Source organism: Tursiops truncatus, chromosome 2, assembly GCF_011762595.2.
Source record: "Tursiops truncatus isolate mTurTru1 chromosome 2, mTurTru1.mat.Y, whole genome shotgun sequence".
Lineage (NCBI taxonomy): Eukaryota > Metazoa > Chordata > Mammalia > Artiodactyla > Delphinidae > Tursiops > Tursiops truncatus.
In genome coordinates, this window is record NC_047035.1 from 112,750,211 (window position 1) to 112,769,855 (window position 19,645).

Sequence of the window (19,645 nt, forward strand, 5' to 3'; positions counted from 1 at the left end):
CAACCTCATATACAGCAGCTCCCCTGGCTCGGCCCAGGCTGCAGCCTGCATTGTGCAGTCGGTAAACGTGAACTCAAGCAGCTCTCCAGGAAATGTGTATCTGATGCAGTGTGTCAGGGAACCTGAGAGGCAGCTTAATGGAGTGCTGACACAAGCCAGGACTCGACAGCAGGGCTTGGGTTCCATCATGCTGCTGCCCTTTACTAGGGGCGTATTGCTTCTGATGACCTCGGACACAGTGCTTCACTGCTCGCAGCCTGTTTCCTTCTGTGTAAAATGGATATGTCAGTAGCACCTATCTCGTAAAGTAATGTTTGAAGAGTGTTCAGCGCAGTCTGTCAGGTATTATACACTCAATAAAAATTAAAAGTCTGTAGTCTGATGTGGACATGGTGGGAGGAAGAGGAGGGTGGGACGAATTGGGAGATTAGGATTGACATATATACACTACCATGTGTAAAATGGATAGCTAGTAGGAACCTGCTATAAAGCACAGGGAGCTCACCTCGGTGCTCTGTGATGACCTAGATGGGTGGGATGGGAGGGTGGGGTGAGAGGGAGGTCCAAGAGGGAGGGGATATATGTATACATATAGCTGATTCACTTCACTGTACAGCAGAAACTAACACAACATTGTAAAGCAATTATACTGCAATAAAAAAAAAAAATCTCTAGTCTGAGCTTTGCCTCTAATTAGCTGCGATACTTTGCACCAGTCAGCTTATTTCATTGAGCAATCAGTTTATTCATCTGTGAATCATGATTACAAAATAATGGATTTGGAGAGTTGGGTTGGAAACTCCCAGTTTTTGTGTGCTTTGTGATTCTGTGATGAGATGTCAATCAGACAAGTCACAAAGGAAATGATAGATTTAAAGACAAAATAAAAACTTATTTGCGTAAAAGTTACAAGCAAAATTAAAAGACAAAAATCAAACTGAAAGAACTTGACAAAATAAGGGTCAGTGTCCTTAATATAGAAACAGCTTCTTAAAAATCAACAGAAAACATTATGAACTGTACTGAAAAACTGGCAAAAGAGATAAGAAATGCACAGAAGAGATAGTACACATGACTAATAAAAATGAAAAACGATTCCAACTTTACTAGTAATTGAAGCAATACAGTTAAAATGATTTACCTTTTTTTTTTTTTTTGGCCTATTGTGACCAACACACTGAATGCCCACCCTGTACGAAACAAAGTTATTACTCAAAGGTTTCCTGCGAGTATGGACAGACCACATTTTCCACGCGCTCTTGCAGTTAGGTATGGCCATATGACTAATAGAATATGAGTGGCAGTGATTTGTTAACGGCTTCTCAAAGCTGTTAGCTCAATCCCCCATGCTTTCTCTTTTCCCTTGTTTGTTCACGGGCTGGAAAGTAGAAAAAAAAAACAGCTGAGGATTCCGAGGCTGTAGACAATGGTGGAGCCATTGTCCACCATTTCATCTGAGCCGACCCAGATGAAAAGAGACTGGGTCCCTGGATGCCTGCGTGCCTGTGTGGAGCAGTGCGCCCCTTCCAAGCCACATCAGACAATGAATTGAGCAAAAACTTTTTGTTGTGTTAAGGCTTTGAAACTCTAGGATGGTTTGTTGCAGCTCTTAGCCCACCCTAACTAATTATGGATCAAATTTAAAAAGATTATAATGCTAACCTTATTGGCAAGTATGTTTATTTCATCCGCTACAGTGGGATTTTAGGTGGGTATGCTCTTTTTGAAAACAGCCCATATGTAAGAAGGACCTTAAATAATGATACCTTTTGGCTTAGTGATTCTGGTTTTAGGAATCTACCGTAAGGATCTAAGCAGAGAAACAGATAAAGAATTTCCTATAAAGATACTCATCACAAATTCCAACAATAAGGGAACTACTTAGATATGTTATCCAGCTTCCATGGGGTGAACTATTATACAGTGATTAAATGAGATGTTTATAATTTAAAGTCAAAAATAGAATGCAAAACTGTGATTTTGTATATGTAGAATAGACAGATAATATAGCTAAGCATTAAGCATAGAAAAAAGACCAGAAGGAAGAACACCAAAAGCATTCAGAGTGGTTAACCTGGAATGTGAGGCTATGAGTAATTATAGCTCTCCTCTTTACGTTTTCCTGTAGTTTTCAATTTTTCCTCAATAAACATGTGCCATTGTATAGACAGTTTTTTTCTAAAAGACTGTGCTGTTAGCTATGTTCCACCCAGCCTTGAAGTCTCACCTAGATCTATCTTGTGGATGAATTTAATGCTTGCTGTCTGTGAGTTTGTCTTTTAGTGTTAGTGCACGTGGCGTACCCACTTCCCCGACATGTGTGTGTGTGTACGTGTGTGTGGTGCATACACAGATGTACACAGGTGTTTGCCAGAGTGCCAAGAGGCCATTTGCAGATGGCAGGACCTTATATCATAAGGAGGGGAAGGTGGACCAGGAGGGGAGCTCAGCCTGAGCCAAAGCTGCCATTAGTCTTACGGCCACCTGCCTTTGACCAAAGTTCATCATCACCTTGGAGAAGGCCTGGGTAGCACATCAGAAAATCTGTGTCTCCTGTGCAGAGCTCGGGCTGTGGAAGTCTGATCGTGTTTCCTTTGATGAGTACAATCCAGGGATTACAAATCACTCTGAGGATGCTGGGGAGAGGTTGAGTCTGAGTGGGGAAGAAGGCTGGAGTCTGTCTCTAGGTATCTTCGATTCCTAGGTAGGGTGGCCTGCATCACATCACAGCTGTTTATTCGTGTGTCCAAGTAGGGCAGAGAAGGTCACTGATGGTGTTAATTTCAGAAACAATTAGCAGTCGCTACAAAACAGGAAAGTCTCTATTCAGATTGTGGGCTGGGCATCAGGACGTTGGAAATGTAGTATGGTCATGCTTGAAGAGAATGTCCTCCGAGTGAGATTGAATGTTAAGGTCTCTGTCATCACAGAACACCTGTTGGGCCCCCAGCTGCTGTTCTAGGCACCAGGAATATAAAAAATAAGTCTTTGAGAAGTTTTTACTCTTCTGCAGTGTCCTGTTTTGGGGAGGAAAGGAAAGCACAAACCATGATGATACACTGTGGCAGTTGCTAGGTTGGAGTTCTGCATATGAGACTTACACAGAAGTAAAGAAATTTAACCAGGTTTATCAAGTGCTGTAAATCAAGTGACTAAGGAATATTTGGAGAAGAGACAGCGCTCTTACTCCAAATGCATTTCTTCCTTCCATCTGCAGTATCATGTCATCCGAAATTGAAAAAGCAACTCTCTACAGAAGCAGGAACAAATGGCTCATTTATTGAAAATATCTTGCCTGCCTAATATTTCTACCCTTGACTGTTTTCCTTAGTTACCTGGGAAGCGTTTTTTAGGACTGAGAACAAATATACACCACATCAATGTTGATGACCATGAAAATGATGTAGTTTGCATTGAAATCCTTGACTAATCTGTGCTGATTACCTAGTTTCTCCAGGGAAGAAAGGAGAAGTAAGGTGTTTCCTTTAATGAGTTAGCAAAACCCACTGTAATGTATTTGCTTAATAGTATCTGGGGAGTTTTAAGATCTTCTTAACATTTTTACCTAATTCAGATTCTCTGGGTTTTCAGGATGCTCTGGGCAAGCCAGCCAGTTTGCAGAATGGAGGTTCAGTGGAAAGAAATGAGTTCTGTGGCTGGGTTTGAATGTGATGGGGAAAAAGGATGGGCTTTGCAAGGGGTAGGAGAAAAGACCAAATACTGAGAGCAGAGGGAGTGTCAGGAGAACACACCTCTGGCCTCAGGTCAGGAGGGGGAGACTGGAAAGGTGAGGGGGGTGGTGCTGGGGCTCCAAGGTCAGCTTTCCTGAATACCCTGCTGCCTGAGGCAGGATTTCCTGAAAGGGCTGTGGCGAGTGATGATGGCCAGCAGAGGGCTGGGGAGGGTCGGACCCTCCGTGGAGGCAGCACACATCTGCCGTGGGCCGGTGCCTTCATTCTTTCTCCAGGGCAGTCTGTAGCCATTCACTGAACACCAGCAATAGAAACTAGAGAGAAATCAGACATGGGCCCGCTTCCTAGGAAGTAAAAGTCTATTGGAGACACGTGCTGTTCATCCTCCATTCATTCATCAAACTTTTATTGCAGGGCCACTCTGTACCAGGCAAAGATGAGTAAAGATGACAAGATGAATAAACTCATCCCTGGCCTTGAGAAGCTCCCCAGCCAGTGAGGGACAAGCGTAAACAGAACATAAGAGCGAGCGTGCCTGGTATCTGTTAAAAGAGATGATAATCCCTTCTCTTTTAAGCTTCTAGACCCTGTCCTGTACCTCCCATTGTTGTCTGGCAAATTTACCCACCGTATTGTTAATGGTGACTCTTTTGAGAAAGGATATTTCTTTCTCAAAAGAATAACGTAAGTGCTAATAACAAAAGTCCACTGTGCTATTTACTTCCTTGGACTGTTGGCATTCCTTTTGCCTGTACCAGCCATTGGGCACTCAGTCTAGGGTAATGTACCATTGTGAAAGAAATCTTCATTTATGTATTTTTGTATTTATTTGTCTGCCTCAGTAAGAGCGTAAGCTTCTCAACGGCAGGGATTCCCCCCCCGCCCCCGTCATATGTAGTATCTGGCGCGAAGCTTCCTAACTCAATAGGTGTTGAAAGCTCATTAGCTGGTAACCTGATTGCCCCACATACAAATGTTCGAGGACTTCAGGATCACTGGTCCCAGCCCTGCAGGAGACATGGAACCACTCTGATGTGTTGCGACTTGAGGAACCCATTCAACGTATCCATTGAGACCTAGAGTGTTCCTTTATCTCTAAACGAGTACTCGAGATGGCACCTGGGAAAGGATGTAGACCAGCAGCAGACACAGGCTCTGTTTTGATCCTTTAAGCCAGCCCTGTTCGTACGTGGGTAGCAGGCAGTATCAAATGATGGTTAAGTGCATAAACTCTGGGCTCAGGCTGCCTGGGTTTGCATTGTGACTTTCCTACCTACTAGCTGGGTGACTTTGGAAACGTTATTTAACTTCTCTGTACCGCCATTTCTCAATGGTATCTCCTTCATGGGGTTGTTGTGAGGATAAAATGAGTTAATATAAAGCACTTAGGAAACCATCTGACACATGGTAAACACTCGGTAGATGTTTGCTCGAGTCCCCAGCTACATTATTATTATTCTTATCTGAAATGATAGGTTATTAAATTGCTCATCTCGGCTCACTTTGCTGTAGGTGATGTTCATGGCACAGTCAAGTCATGTCCTGAAATGTTTCATCTCCCAGCAAAGAGGTGAGGTACACCCAGTCCCCTTGGGGTAGCATCCATCCATCCATTCATTCATCTGTTGAGTGTCTAGCTATGATTCTCTACCAGGTGGGAGGTAGTGAGTCTAATAAAGTGAAAAGAGGGGAAGCCCTGTGGTTGGTGGTCTGTATTCAAGTCCAAGCCCTACCCTCCACCGATCGTGTGGCCTAAGTTTTGCTATGAGAATTAAATAACATGCTTATATCGCATATCAGGTGTGTAGTGTAGTAAAAGTTGATTCCTGACTTTCTTGACTTTTCTTCCACTTTCCTGTTAATGGAAGACAAAGGTAGGTTGGACGTACTGATGTTGGGGGCCGACATCCTGGTACTTTGGTCCACAGACAACTGGACCAATCAGGTGGGGGCTCTGCACACAGTGGGCTGGGGTTCTGAGAGACGATATTTCCGGGGGAGAAGCCTGTGTGTGACGGCGAGGAAGGCAGGAGGGGGATCTGGGGTCTGCAGTTGGGATGTGGCCACGAGGTGGTCTTTCTGAACCCAGACCTGAGAGGCTGATCAGACCCTTCTCTTTAGGGTGCACTGAAATCAGGGGGTGCCTTCCAGGGGTTCTGGTCAGACCAAGAGGAGAAGGGGCAGGAAGGATACTCAGGGGTGGCCTGTGGGAAAGGGGCAGCACAACAGAGCCAATGTCCAGGGCACAGTGGCCCCTTCTGGGGTCAGGGAAGCCAGCTCCTGCCCTGGGTTACATCTGTTGTGGCCCCTCTTTCCGGCCCCTCCATCCCAAGCCTTCGTGCCTCCTGTCATATCCTTCCTGTTCCCCAGGTGTGTGGGGACTGTGACTTTGGGCTGAACCAAATCAGGTGACTTGTCCAGCCTTCCTGCAGGGTCTTTGTGGAAAGGAGAGCCGGCGGGGCCTCCATCGGCCAGGGAACATATGTTTTAACAGAAACTAGATCGTTCGATTTTTTTGTTCACTGTCAAGAATGGTTATAAATCAACAGGAGCAAACCCCCAAAGGTGACTCGCTCCACAGATAGCATGTTTACTCAGTCCCCGGCGCTGTTGCCAAATGGATTTTCGGGAAACCTCACTTTCATCAGGTCCCTCCCTGCTCCAGAACCTACAAGGGCTCTTTCTTCCCCATCTCGTCAAAATTCTCCTGGCGCTTGCCAGGGCTTGGATAACGTGTCTTCGCCACATCTTCACAGTTTTACTCCTTCCTCACAGTGAGAATCCTGCAGTGCCTTCTGATCCTCCAGAGCCAGGGCTTTTAAACTTTTCTGACCGGTAGCCACAGTGAGACATACTCACTTAGCCTTACTGTGTGTGATAAATGCTGGTATTTTCCTTTTTGTTCTTTTCTATTTCATTAAAAAAAGTGCAGGTCATGACTCACGCAGTTGATTTCATGACAGACTAATGAGTTGTGACCCACAGGTTGAAAAGCAGAGCTGATTTAGCACATAGTAATCATGTTAGCACGTCCAAGCTCGTACTGTTCACTGCAGGACAGGCCAATCAATCGAGAGCCGAGCTGTTGGGGCAAGGAATAGCGACTTTATTCAGAAAGCCAGCAGACGAGAAGATGGTGGACTCGTGTCCCAAAGAACCATCTTACCCAGGTTTGGACGCTAGTTCCTTTTATAGAACAAAGAAAGGGAGGTGAGGAGGTAAAGGTGATAAGTTGTTAGCGATATTTCCTGGTTCCGGCCAGACTCCAGAGGGGTTGTGTTAATTTCTTTCTTCCTGCAGCCATTCACAGGTAGGCCTGGTCAGGAAGTTTCCTGTGAGTTAAACAAAGGTATTTTAACTTAACACTCAGGCATGGGAGGCAGGGTTCCTGGAGAATGGGCCATTATGTATACTTTAAGCTCTAGGCAACATCCCTTGAGTGATTAATTTGTAGAAAAAGCAATAGAATACAAAAGTTAAAGAAACAGATCCAACATGGAGTCAGATTTGTTCTTCCCTCTTACAATCATAGAGACCCAAGTGAATATCAGGAAGTAGCAGAGCTGCTACCAGCTCTTCCAGGACACGCTCATCAACGATTTCATAAGATAAAAGTGACCAGTCTAATCTGACAAGAAGTTGGTCAAAAAAACATTCAGGAGTAATGGCCTCCACAGATTTTTTTTTTGATTGCACACCCCATCAGTAAAGAATGTTTGCGCATACAACGCTAATCTATGTTTGGCTATTTTTTTAACCTATCAATGTATGATGTGACCACATAAAACATACACTCAAAATATAAATTGTAAAAGGGTGACATAAAGATGAAAGGAACCATATTTTAAAGTGACATGCTAATTGTGATGGCTTCATGCTGTCATCAGCAAATATCTGAAGGCGAAATACACAGAACCAGGTTCATGGTTATCAGCAGCGGTTGTAAATCTATTTTCAAACTGTTCTGATCATTTAACATGTTTTTCTGGTTGACTTCTTGTCAGATTTGGAAACCACTGCTTTATAGCACACCGTCTTCCCTCAACGTTGCCCTTCCTTTCCTGACAAAACTAAAAAAGCTCAGTTAGCACCTCCTTTTGCTACCTCAGTCCACCAGAAATCTGGAGGGGGTGGGGGGAGTCCCCTTTGAGACGTCTTTCCGTTGCCCCCCTCACCCATTCATTTTCCACATTCTGGGGATTTCACTTCTCAGTAGGGGGTCAGCTCTTCCTGGGATTTCCTTTGATTGCTACATTCCACCAGGCTACTTCCTTCCTTCTTCCTCCCAGTTCCTCACGTGCCTTTACATGTGCGATTCCCTCTCCCTGGGATGCCCCCCTCCCTCTTCACCTGCCTGACTCCCGCTTACCCCTCAAGGCCCAGCATAAAGGTCTTCCTCAGAGAGACCTTCTCTGACTACTGCCCAGTATACTTTCTGAGGCACCTTGCACTTTCTTCTTGGCTTCCCTGGGTCTTATAACAATTTATTTTTATACTTATTTATGTTTCAGTTTCTTTAACATGTGTAGCCCTCTAGCATCTAGATTGTAGATTGTAATTTCCTTGAAGGCAGGGACCATGCCTGGTGTGTGTGTGTGTGTGTGTGTGTGTGTGTGTGTGTGTGTGTGTTTCTGTGTGTGTATCTAGCACCTAGGTCCTGTAGTTTCAATAAGTATCTGATATGCACAACAACCCTATGAGGTAGTTATAGACAGTATCCCCATTTTACAGATGAGGAAATTGAAAGCCAAAAGGGTTAATTGCCTAAGGTCACCTGCTTAATAAATGGAGGTACTGGTCTTAGATCCAGGTCTTTCAGATTACAATGTGTACACTCTTACCAAACACTTTGGATTGTTCTTTTGTAACCCACATAGGCTAAGGGCTGGTTTTCAGTCCCATCTTCCTTGCTGATACCTGACCAGCCCTCTCTAGTGATTCTCCTTCTCTTGAATTAGCTTGATTTATGCTCAGGGTCTCTGTATAGCACTATTTACCCTGCGTTGTTCTGGATAACACCAACCTTTTCCCACACAATTCCATGTCCCTAAATCTTATCCATGTAAGCTAGGTTGTAAAGCAAGACTCTGCATTGCCTCATCTCTTGAATTCCATAGCACCTTGGAGAGGACCTGAGCACCCCACATGAGTAAATAATTACTGATTAGTTGATCATTATCAGGAGCTTGGCAAAGATCTCATCTGACTCCCAAGTTAAATCCCGTCTTTGTGCATATCCGCTTCGCGGCCAAGAGCAAGAAGACCGTGCCTCGGATTCAGAGGAGTTTTAACTGTTCCAATTTGCACTTGTTGGCCTTCTTCCTGGTGGATCTCAGTGTAACTTTTGGCTGAGACCCAAGAATTTAAGGGTCTTCAATACCATGAGTAATTTCATGAGTTGCTGATGGCTAATTAGGGGCGATTACATTCAAGAGGCTTGATTTTCTTACTAACCCCCAGAAAGGGCTGGTGGTAACTTTAAAAATCTTATTTCCCCCTGCAAATGGACTTTTCTGATTCTCCTGACCGTCTTTTCGTAAGTCCTTGTAATTTATCCCCCATCTCCCGTTTCTAGTGAGAAGGAAATTTGCAGTCCTGAGAAGAATTTGGAAACCAATGATTTTGGAAAACTCTGGGGTTCAAGCCAGGGATTGAACCCAGGCCACCGCAGTGAAAGCGCCTAGCTCTAACCACGGACCACCAGGGAATTGTGCAGAGCTACTTTTAATTGAGCGTCCTCTGTTCCAGGCACTGGGCTAAGCGTATGACATGTGTCCATTCATTTAATCTTCATAATCTGCCACAGTTCTTTAGGCCATATTTTTTGAACAGTTTTATTGAGATGTAATTCACATACCATACACTTCTCCAATTTAATGTGTACAATTAAACTTTCTTTAGTGTATTCACAGGACTGTGCAATCATCTAAAATCACAATCTAATTTTAGAACATTTTTGTCACCCCAGGAGGACAAACCTCAGACCCTCGAATTAGCCCCTCCCCACCCTCCAGACCTTGGTAACCACTAATGTATTTTTTGTCTCTATAGATTTGCCTATTCTGGACATTTCCTGTAAATGGAATCATATAATAAGTGGCCTTTTGCATCTGGCTTCTTTCACTTGTGTAATGTTTTCATGGTTCGTCTGTCTTGTAGCATGTATCCAGACATCATTTCTTTTTATGGTTAGGCTGTATTTTTACCCCTACTGTACAGTTGGAGAAACCAAGACACAGAGGTGAAATGACTTTCCTGTGGTCAAGTAGCCTTCAATGTGGATGAAGCAAGATTTCCAACGCACATTTGCCTAATGCCAACTCTGCTCTTAGCTTAGAATCTGAGGTAGTCATACTGATGGGAGTTTATTAAACATCTTCTATGGTTCAGTCACTGTGCTGAGTGTCCTGTAAATTTGTTACCTCATGTTCATACATAATCTGCTTTCATTTGGGCAATCTGGTAACCATAATTGGGCATAACTGGGCAATGGTATTTTTGTCCTAATGTCTTCCATTTGCTCACTTCCGGTTTAATTGGCCAACTTAAGCTGCAGAATCTTAGGCTCTAGAATCTTCCTAAGCAAACGATGCTAAAAATAGCATTGTTTTTCTTCTGTAGGAGTTGAGTGCCACCCCCATCTGCAGAAAATTGGCAACATCTCTGAGGAGCCCTTGCTTTTCCTGGGATACCCAGCATCATGGTTTCCTGTTTCCTGGAGTCTCTCAGGTAAGTGGAGAACCTTTTAAAAAGAGAACAGGGAAATAAGAAATTTGATATTTGAATTTTACTATATATTTCTTATAATAACTAGCCTTGAGGGCCTGCATCTCACAGATATTTTTTATATGCTGTGTACATATATGTAGTAAATTTGTTATTCACAAAGGCTGCTGAGGCCTGGGGAACTGTGTGCTACGGTGAGAGGTATTTTGGACTGAGATTCAAGTGACTTAGGTTCGATGTTGTGCTCTGCTATTTTTGCTGGGAAACATCTAGGACTCAGTTTTTGTTTTTTGTTTTTAAATAAAGATGTCACTGGATTGGTGGGTATTTATCATGGTTGTACAATAGAATCACCTGAAAAACTTTAGAAAATATTGTCCTCTGGCTGTATCCCCACAGACTGTGACTTAATTGATCGAGTGTATTTAGAAGGTGACCTCTCTGGTCCCTTCTGTTCAAAACATCTATGACACACCTGTATGTTTTATTTGATACAGATATCAACCATGCAAAGTAAGTAGAACAAGTAGTATCGTCTCTGTATGCAAATCAGAAAACCAGTGCTTAATTCCTGGTGCTCACTTCCTTCAGGGCAGAGTCAGGGAAAGGGCTTGGTGCTCTAGCATCGAGGCTGTTTTCAAACTTTCCTTAAGATGGTAGACCCCTTTAAAACTTCTTCAGTCAAAATCCTATGTAAAAATCTCAACATACAAATAGCCAACGGCAGCATTTTATTAAGAGAAATTTATTTTAGATGTTTGAGTTTGTAATATTTACACATTATGAGATTAATGAGTCTGTTTGGATAAACATCAAAATTTGAAATCCGATTTATGGATGATGGCTTGTACATCAGTCTCAGCATCTAGTTTATTTTGCGACTGGTTTTAGCTGCATAGTATTAACAAAATCTTGATCCATACAGGTAAGTAATGGCAATTGGTAACAGTTCTTCAATGCAGCTCATTTTGCAATCTCAGGATACTCTTTAAAGAAATTGATTCAGAATCTAGAAAGGGAAAAGAAGAACTTTTTGTTTCAAAGTTGAGTTGCTTAGGGAGGGTGAGAGGGAGGGAGACACACGAGGGAAGAGATTTGGGAACATATGTATATGTATAACTGATTCACTTTGTTATAAAGCAGAAACTAACACACCATTGTAAAGCAATTATACCCCAATGAAGATGTTAAAAAAAATAATAATCAGCCCAAGTTCTTCATTCAAAAAAAAAAACAAAATTGAGTCGCTAAGGATATCTTGTAGTTTTTTTTTCCCCCCTTAACTATATGTTAGTCCCAAATGCTCAGAACTTACACTGGAAAGTAAAACGGTCTGTAATATGTTATTATGACAGTGCCACATGTGATGGCCCAACCAGGGCTAGAGCATTTGCCAGGCAGATGCTCTTAGACCCATGCCTGGCATTTCACTGAGTGTGGTGTGTGTGTGTGAGCTTAGTCTGTAACTGCCTGTATAGTTTTACATGAATTGACATGTGCAGGCCTGCAGTCCAAAGACCCATGCAGAGCTATAAGCTTCTTCATCAATGACATAAACAAGTGTGTCAAAAAGAGTCAGAGAAGGCAGGAAAAGCTCCATCCTGAGGCTTCTGCAGAATCCAGCCATGAACAGAGCAGCCCAAGTCTCTTCAGGGTTAGTCTTTGCTATCTAATCTAAATTAGCATGGGTGCATTTTTTTTTAGCCATAGTTTAAAACATAATTTAAAAGATATTTCAAGACATAAAATATGTATCCAGTTTGTGGAAGCTGCAACATACTGCTGCAAAACCACAGGGGAATGAGAAATGCAGTTGGACCACTGGGTCACTTTAGGACCACAGCATATTTGAACACCAGGACCCAATGGGAGACACAGAAGTGGAGGTCACAGTCATATATTGAATTGGATTGAAAAGAGCAGCAGATAAAGCCTAAGTTTCCCCATGTGGTAAGCAAGTGTAAATCTAGCTGCCATCAGAAAGGCCCCTACAAGTACTGAAGACCCTCAAAATTGTGGCCACCCAGGCTGTACAAGAAGGGCTTCATTTGAGAGAAGTCCCTTTTGCAAAGTTTTTTTTTTTTTCTTAATGCTTGGAATTTTAATTGATGCCCCTGCAGTTAATCTCTGTAATGATCTGTGATACGGAGGCCATCTCCCTTCAAGGGAGGCTTGGTGGGCTCACCTCCAAGCTGTGCATTATTTCAGAGAAATTGCCCACAGATTAGAAATTAGCAGGGTGGGAGTTGTTGAAAGCTAGATGTGGCCTTGCTACCCTCCGGGCAGAACTCTGGAAGTCTTGACAGGCCTCCAGGATGATGGTCCTGCTGAAGGGATTGTTTGAACAGAGCTACTCAGCAGGACGTTTCTCCAACAGTCCTGCTGTAAGGACTGGGGAAAGAAAATGTGAGTTATGAGGACGGGAGAGTCTTTGGGAGAGCTCAGCTGAAGATTTCCATCAGGTCTCTTTTTTCATAAGCCAGGTACTCATAAACCATTCTGCATTCTGTTTCTAGGGCCACGTAAATATATTTTAACCCGACAAAAACAAACAAACAAACAAAAACGAGAGTATCTTTTGTTTAAATGCCTTTCAAAATGTTCTGGGGTAAAGAGCTATGGTTACTTTAAAGGTGAGAGGTCTTTGATAAAATCGGTAGATGAGAAGCACACAGAGAAACACAAATATTAAGGGCTTTTTAATACTTATCAGGGCAACCAAATACATAAAGATTCATAGGAAAAGCTGGAGGATTTCTCTACCTATAGAGAAAACACCAGAGAAAAATTGGGAGTTAGTTGCCAAGAAAATCCCTGAGAGGAAAAAGCACTTAAGGGGATTCACAGTTCTGATATGCAGAGATTTCGTTTAAAAATCCCTCCCCAGTTCTTGCCAAGCCACAGGGAAACAGAAAGCCAGCCTCCCCGTCATTGAAAGAGATGGAGAAGCCCTGAGTATTAACATAGCAAGAGTGTCTCTGCCCTGCTCAGAATCTGTAGTAATCAAAAGAACCACGGTTAAACCCAGTAGCAGAAGAGACACTAAGATTTTAACTCTAGATGGAGCTGGTTAGCGAGTTGCCATTGAACCTTGGACAAGACTTGGATGCCGTGCAAAACTCAGGGCAGGCGAAATCCGTTTGGACCAAAGGATTGGTCAAGGCTAGATTAAGGTTTGTCACCTGTTACGAGTTAGAGAGGAAAAGGCACTGAGTAATACAGAAGTGTATATATTTCTTAAAGACTTGCTCCAAATTATTCACCTTTTTTTGGGTAGGCACAGTTACATCTGTGTGTGTTTTTTCAGTGCTTGAGTGGAAGGAAACTCAGTTTTCTCCCTAGAAGCAGTGTAACAAGTAAAGATGGCCACCTACCATGGCCAGCCAACAAAGTCTCTTTAGAGCCAGTCTGCTTGGTCAGGGGCTCTTTCTTTACCTCATGGAGTACTTTTGTATAGTTGATACAAGTTATCTTTGAGATGAAAACACAGAGGAAAACAAAACTATTGAAAATGCCAAACAAGTGGTTAAAGTTGATTGCGGGGGGGGGGGGGGTGGTGATTCTTATTTTGAATAGTAGTTTTTGAAGAAATGCAGATGTAATTAGAGGGATTGTGGGGTTAGATGGTGATTTTTATGGCTCTTATGAAGGAGAGTTCTGGATCATTTTACAGGTTGATGGCCCTAGGTCAAGTGTCTGGTTTTAGTCTTCTGAAAAGTAAGGCTTTTCTTTTCCTTGATACACACAGTAATATTACTGTAATGCCTGTCAGCTACTTCGCTGAGAAATACAACCAGAAGGGATTGAGGAAATGAGAAAGAGAAAGGCGGCTGTTCTTGGGGAACTGAAAAAGATCCTGAATACAAACAACAAGAAGGAAGGGGGTTCAGAAAGTTTACTTGTAAGTGTGAGAAAGAGAATGCCCAAAGTAGTGATAGCTGAGGAATGAAAACTGAGACTCCCCTCGGAGTAGAGAAATATGTGATAATTGGGAAGGGTCATGGGATCAATTAGAGTACCTATGCCAGTGATCAAGAAATGAGGTGGGGCTTCCCTGGTGGCGCAGTGGTTGAGAGTCCGCCTGCCGATGCAGGGGACACGGGTTTGTGCCCCAGTCCTGGAAGATCCCACATGCTGCGGAGCGGCTGGGCCCGTGAGCCATGGCCACTGAGCCTGTGCGTCTGGAGCCTGTTCTCTGCAGTGGGAGAGGCCACAGCAGTGAGAGGCCCGCATACCGCAAAAAAAAAAAGAAATGGGGTGAAGGAGGAGGAGAAATATGGGCAGGAAGAAAACAGGAAAGAGGAGGGTCAGGAGTGGGAGTGGGAGGGGCAGGAGGGGGAGGGGAGGGGAGGGGAGGAGGGGGAAGAGAAGAGGCCAGGCTGGTATCCTAAGTATTGAACTTTAGGTGTCAATAAGGCAGGGCTGAGTTGGTGTAGCCCGCATCTAAACCACTATCCAGGTGATGCTTAATAAATATTTGTTGAATATTGAATGAATAAGTTAATAATTATCCTTCGTGTGAGAGAAAAAATGGAGAAGATTCTTCTTTCCTGATTAGGATCTTCAGTTAACTCTAAAAGTAGGTTAAAGCAGAAGATCATACAAATGATACAGACACACACCTTTAACAGTTTATTTTTAACTTAAAACACATGTCCGTTCACTCACCAAGTTTTTGATATGGGGGCCAAGGACTTTTCTTTGAGCGTGAACCCCTGATTGTCTTTCTTGCACAAACCACACCCGTAAGCATTATCTGAGGTTTCCATCTGGGTTTCTTTAAAGTGAAATGGGAATCTAAAGACATTTGCAAAGCAATCTGAGTATAGAATGATTCTGGATTTTTATTATTTTTGCCCCTAATCATTTACAGTTGTCTCATCCACACCTAATTTGCCAGTTTTTTTTTTGTTTTTTTTGGCAACTTGCCTTTATTGAGTCTTTCCAAAGCATTCAGCTTCGTTTGTGTAGAAACAACTACCAACTACTCTTTCTTTTTGCATTCTGCTTCATGGACCTGTGTACTATTTGAATATTTTATGTAATTACAAAGCCCTGGCATCGTCAATTTTGGGACCATGGTTAAACTCCATATAAACACAACTCATCTGGTAGATGCAGAAGAGTACAAGTGTACCAAGGAAGAACCTGCTGGAATCTTTCGTGGGAAGCCTGGTAGGAGCCATCTGAATGGTAGGCATAGAGGCTAGCAGGAAATAAAATAGATTTTTGGAGGACTGCCCTGGCAAACCCACCCCTATAAAATGATGGCAGGCTTTCAGACAGTATTGATTTTTCTTTGTGCCTGGCACAGTCCTACACCTGGCTGTCATCCTCATCACTCAGAACTTGACTGTGGGATTTGCTAGAACCTTCTGTACCAAAAAGGGTTCAGTGGAGTCAAGGTGTGATCATTGAGCTGCCAACTACCTGTTCCTTGTATACTCGAGTGAATTTATATGACTCAGGTTAACATTGACACCCCTCTCACCCCGGGATCAGAATCAATGTCTCCAACTTGTAGAAACCCACCTTTTAGCATTGTCTTTTTCCTTCCCCAAGTTCTGTTTTTCCAACAGAGAATTCTGGGATGTACTTAGAAAACACTTTCCTGATGAAAGTGTCGGTCACAGCAGCACTTTGTATTTCTTGGTGACTGGCATTTCCTCTCTCTCATTTTTCTTTCTCCCCTCACTTCATTCTCTCCTTCCATTCTTTTATTCACTTGCTACTGATTAGCCCTGAGTTTGGACCAAGACGGCGCTGGTCATTCTGCTTGCTGCTAAGATGTATCAGAACTGTTTCCTCAAGAAGCCTACCATGGAGCAGGGGAATTTACCAAAGGGTCTTGTGTCTTAAAAAGCTGTGCTGTGGGGCTTCCCTGATGGCGCAGTGGTTGAGAATCTGCCTGCCAATGCAGGGGACACGGCTTCGAGCCTTGGTCTGGGAAGATCCCACATGCTGCGGAGCAACTAAGCCCATGTGCCACAACGACTGAACCTGTGCGTCTGGAGCCTGTGCCCCGCAACAAGAGAGGCTGCGATAGTGAGAGGCCCGCACACCGTGATGAAGAGTGGCCCCCACTCGCTGCAACTAGAGAAAGTCCTCGCATGGAAATGAAGACCCAACACAGCCAAAAATAAATAAAAAAAAAAAAAAAAAAAAAAAAAAGCTGTGCTGTGACAGAACACCTCACTTTTCCAGAGACCCCAGTCCAGAAAACACAAATGGCTGTGATAATTGAGAGCCTGGAAATAAGCAATAAAAACCAATATGCAATTAGAATAGGTGTCCGTAAGTCCATGCTCTAAAATGGAAACATTTACTCCCCGAAAGCCAGGCAGGCCTTTTCCCTGAGCCGGTTTGATCTTGGCCTCGCTGCAGCTTGGTTGTCTAACGGTTTCCGAGGCCAAGGCGGACCCGAAGGAAGCCGAGTTAAGAGGCGCGGGCTCATCTGTGGGAAGGTAAGTGAAGCCTGCCTGAGGGAGGGAGGAGCTGGCCAAGGGCCAACTGGATTCAGAAAGCCTCAGGCTTCCACGGTGCTCTCAGGCTGCTGTGCTCCAAGGCCGCCACCTTATGCTGCACAAATTGATTAATACTCACTCTGGTGACCCTGAGCCATCCAAACAAGGTTGCTTAAGCGCGGCATACTCTGTATGAGAAAGCAGGGCAAAGAAACAGAATGTAATTTTTTTTTTTTTTTACTGTACGCGGGCCTCTCACTGTTGTGGCCTCTCCCGTTGCGGAGTACAGGCTCCGGATGCGCAGGCTCAGCGGCCATGGCTCACAGGCCCAGCCGTTTCGCGGCATGTGGGATCTTCCCGGACCGGGGCACGAACCCGCGTCCCCTGCATTGGCAGGCGGACTCTCAACCACTGCGCCACCAGGGAAGCCCTATAATTTTTTTTTAAGTTTGGGATTTCAATGGTAAGCTTCAGTTATTTTAAAATTTAGACTGTTGTCTAGTGAGAGTGGATGCATGAAGTTTTACTGTATCCACTTATTTTCTGATTATTTTTTTGCAAGCAATGACAGAAAGTAAAACAGACAGAAAGTAAAACAGACGTGTGAAGCCACAGCCTTATACAGACTATACGTGTGAAGCCACAGCCTTATACAGGAAGAAAAGTGATGTAATAAAATGGCAAATGCTTGGTTTCAAGGTGTGTTGTGTCCTAGGCGGCCCCAGAGCACAGTGGTTAAGGGTCCAGGCCAAGAATCTGACTTTTGGCATTGAAATCAGGCTTTGCCACTCATTAGGTGTGTGTGCCCTTCAATAAATGACTCTTAGCCTTTCTGAGCCTCAAATTCCTCACCTGAAAAATGGGTATAATCAAAGTGTCTGATAGGATGGTTTTGACAATTAAATGAAATAATACTTGTAAGCGTTGAGATCAGTGGTAACCACGTAGTCTTCTGGCTAATGTCATTTGTAACCCATCTCCTTCTCTTGCTGCCTTTACCCTTTAACTGCTGTCAGAGGAAGGCAGAGGGTTGAGCTGAACACAGTAAAATGCGCGCTTAGCAAAAATGTTTGATCCGCAGAGTGCAGGTGGAGATTTCACTTCGATGCTAAGATTTTGGCTCTCTTTTGTGAAGGTCAGTATAATTTTATTCGTGATCAGGTTGCTCCCAAAATATCTCTTGGGTTGTATTAACTGAAAAGGAAAAAAGTAAGGTTTTTATTTTTATTTTTTTTTGCTCTTTTGCTTGTTTTGTGACTTAATATGCTCAAGTGGCATTGAATTCATTGAGATAATCCGAGGTACACAGAGGCTGTGACATGATCCACCCTCACTGGAGTCAAGGATGATTGGGGGAGGGGGGTGGGAAGGGGTTGGCCCAGGCGAATACACAAGGGCAGAGTCCCAGTTCCGTGATGTCAATCTTGTACCAAATTTCAGCGGGCATTATTTTCTACAGGAAATGAAATGTTAGAGTGTTTCAAATCTAGAACAGGGCTGGGTAAACGGCATAACTTTTGTTGTTGTTGTTGTTCTGATTGGTGTGAAACGTTGGGCTGCTTCTCCTGCAAGGTGAATCGGAAACTCTCGCTAGAAATGTGGCTTCCGCCACCGCTTGGAGGGGAGAGAGTGATTTGTTTGCCAAAGGCCCTGGTAGCCTTCAATCTGTCAAAACGTTGCAAGCTGGGAGCAGTTTGCCAAAGCAAACTATCAAAGTGGAATAACACACGAGTCGCACACACACAGACACGCACATGCTCTCCCATTCCCCAAACATTAATTTCGAATTGGGTCAGGAGGAGCAAGAGTTTGGGCCAGATTGTCAGTGTTTTAAAGAGCTGTGGGCACAGCTATGGACTAGCAATTAGACAGGTACGTGCGAGCAGGCTGAGGTGTCCTAAAACGGAGTCTACAGAGTAGGGGTGGGAATCTTACAGCCCTTGGCTGAGTTTCATCTGGCCCCTGGGGTTATATATTGCTCTGGCTGGTGTGATTGCAGCCCAAAGAATAATTTCCCCTCTGGGGGAATTTATTCTATTCCATTCAGAGCAGAGCCCATTTACTAACTAACTTTTTTTTACTAACTATTCCAGCAAGAATTTTATTGGGTATCCCTATGCATTTTAGCCTCACTGGGGCCCAGCTTGATGAAGAGAAGAAGCATCTGAACATCTGAACATAACTTGCGTAGCATTTTTGCAACAAAAGCACCAACAAACATTCTGCTGCCAGACCTTGTGTAAATCCTATGGGGATGAATTTTTGGAAAGTCACGTAGAGACTCAAAAGCACACTGATTCTTATAAATCCCTCATAAAAGAGCTTTGCAAAGCTCCCAAAGTTACTTTGGACATTTTGAAATCCATTAATCCACTCTCTTTCCACTTATCTTGAAATTTCACAGGTCATAAGAGGATGAAGCCTCATTCATTAAATCAATGCCCTTCCTATGTAGCAGATACTTTCCGAGGTGCTGGGAGGTAAAGGAGTAACAAAACAGACTCCCTGATCTCATGGACCTTATATCCTAGTGGGCAGAGGAAGAAATTTAAGTGAATAAAGACATCCTATGTGAAATGGAAAGTGCTATGGAGAAAGAGAAGTAGGCTGGGCTGGGAGAGGAAGTCCTGTTTTATGTAGGGTCAGGGAAGCCTTATGGAGAAGAGACACCTTTGGGCGGACACCTGAATGTGGGGAGGGAAGGAGCTGTAACCATATCTGGGAGTAGAGTTGACCAGGCAACCCTGGAATGCAGTCCCTCCA

At 43.6% G+C, this 19,645-nt stretch overlaps 1 protein-coding gene across 2 annotated transcripts in view; it reads left to right on the forward strand.

The window, feature by feature from the left end:
* Positions 1-19,645, forward strand: part of THSD4 (thrombospondin type 1 domain containing 4) — a 571,321-nt gene that overhangs the window by 17,007 nt on the left and 534,669 nt on the right. For both annotated transcript variants that reach the window (XM_019949134.3, XM_019949138.3), the window contains exon 2: positions 10,314-10,421. In XM_019949134.3, coding sequence (XP_019804693.2) covers positions 10,393-10,421 — 29 coding nt within the window. In that variant the 5' untranslated portion in view covers positions 10,314-10,392. The remainder of the gene's footprint in view (positions 1-10,313; positions 10,422-19,645) is intronic.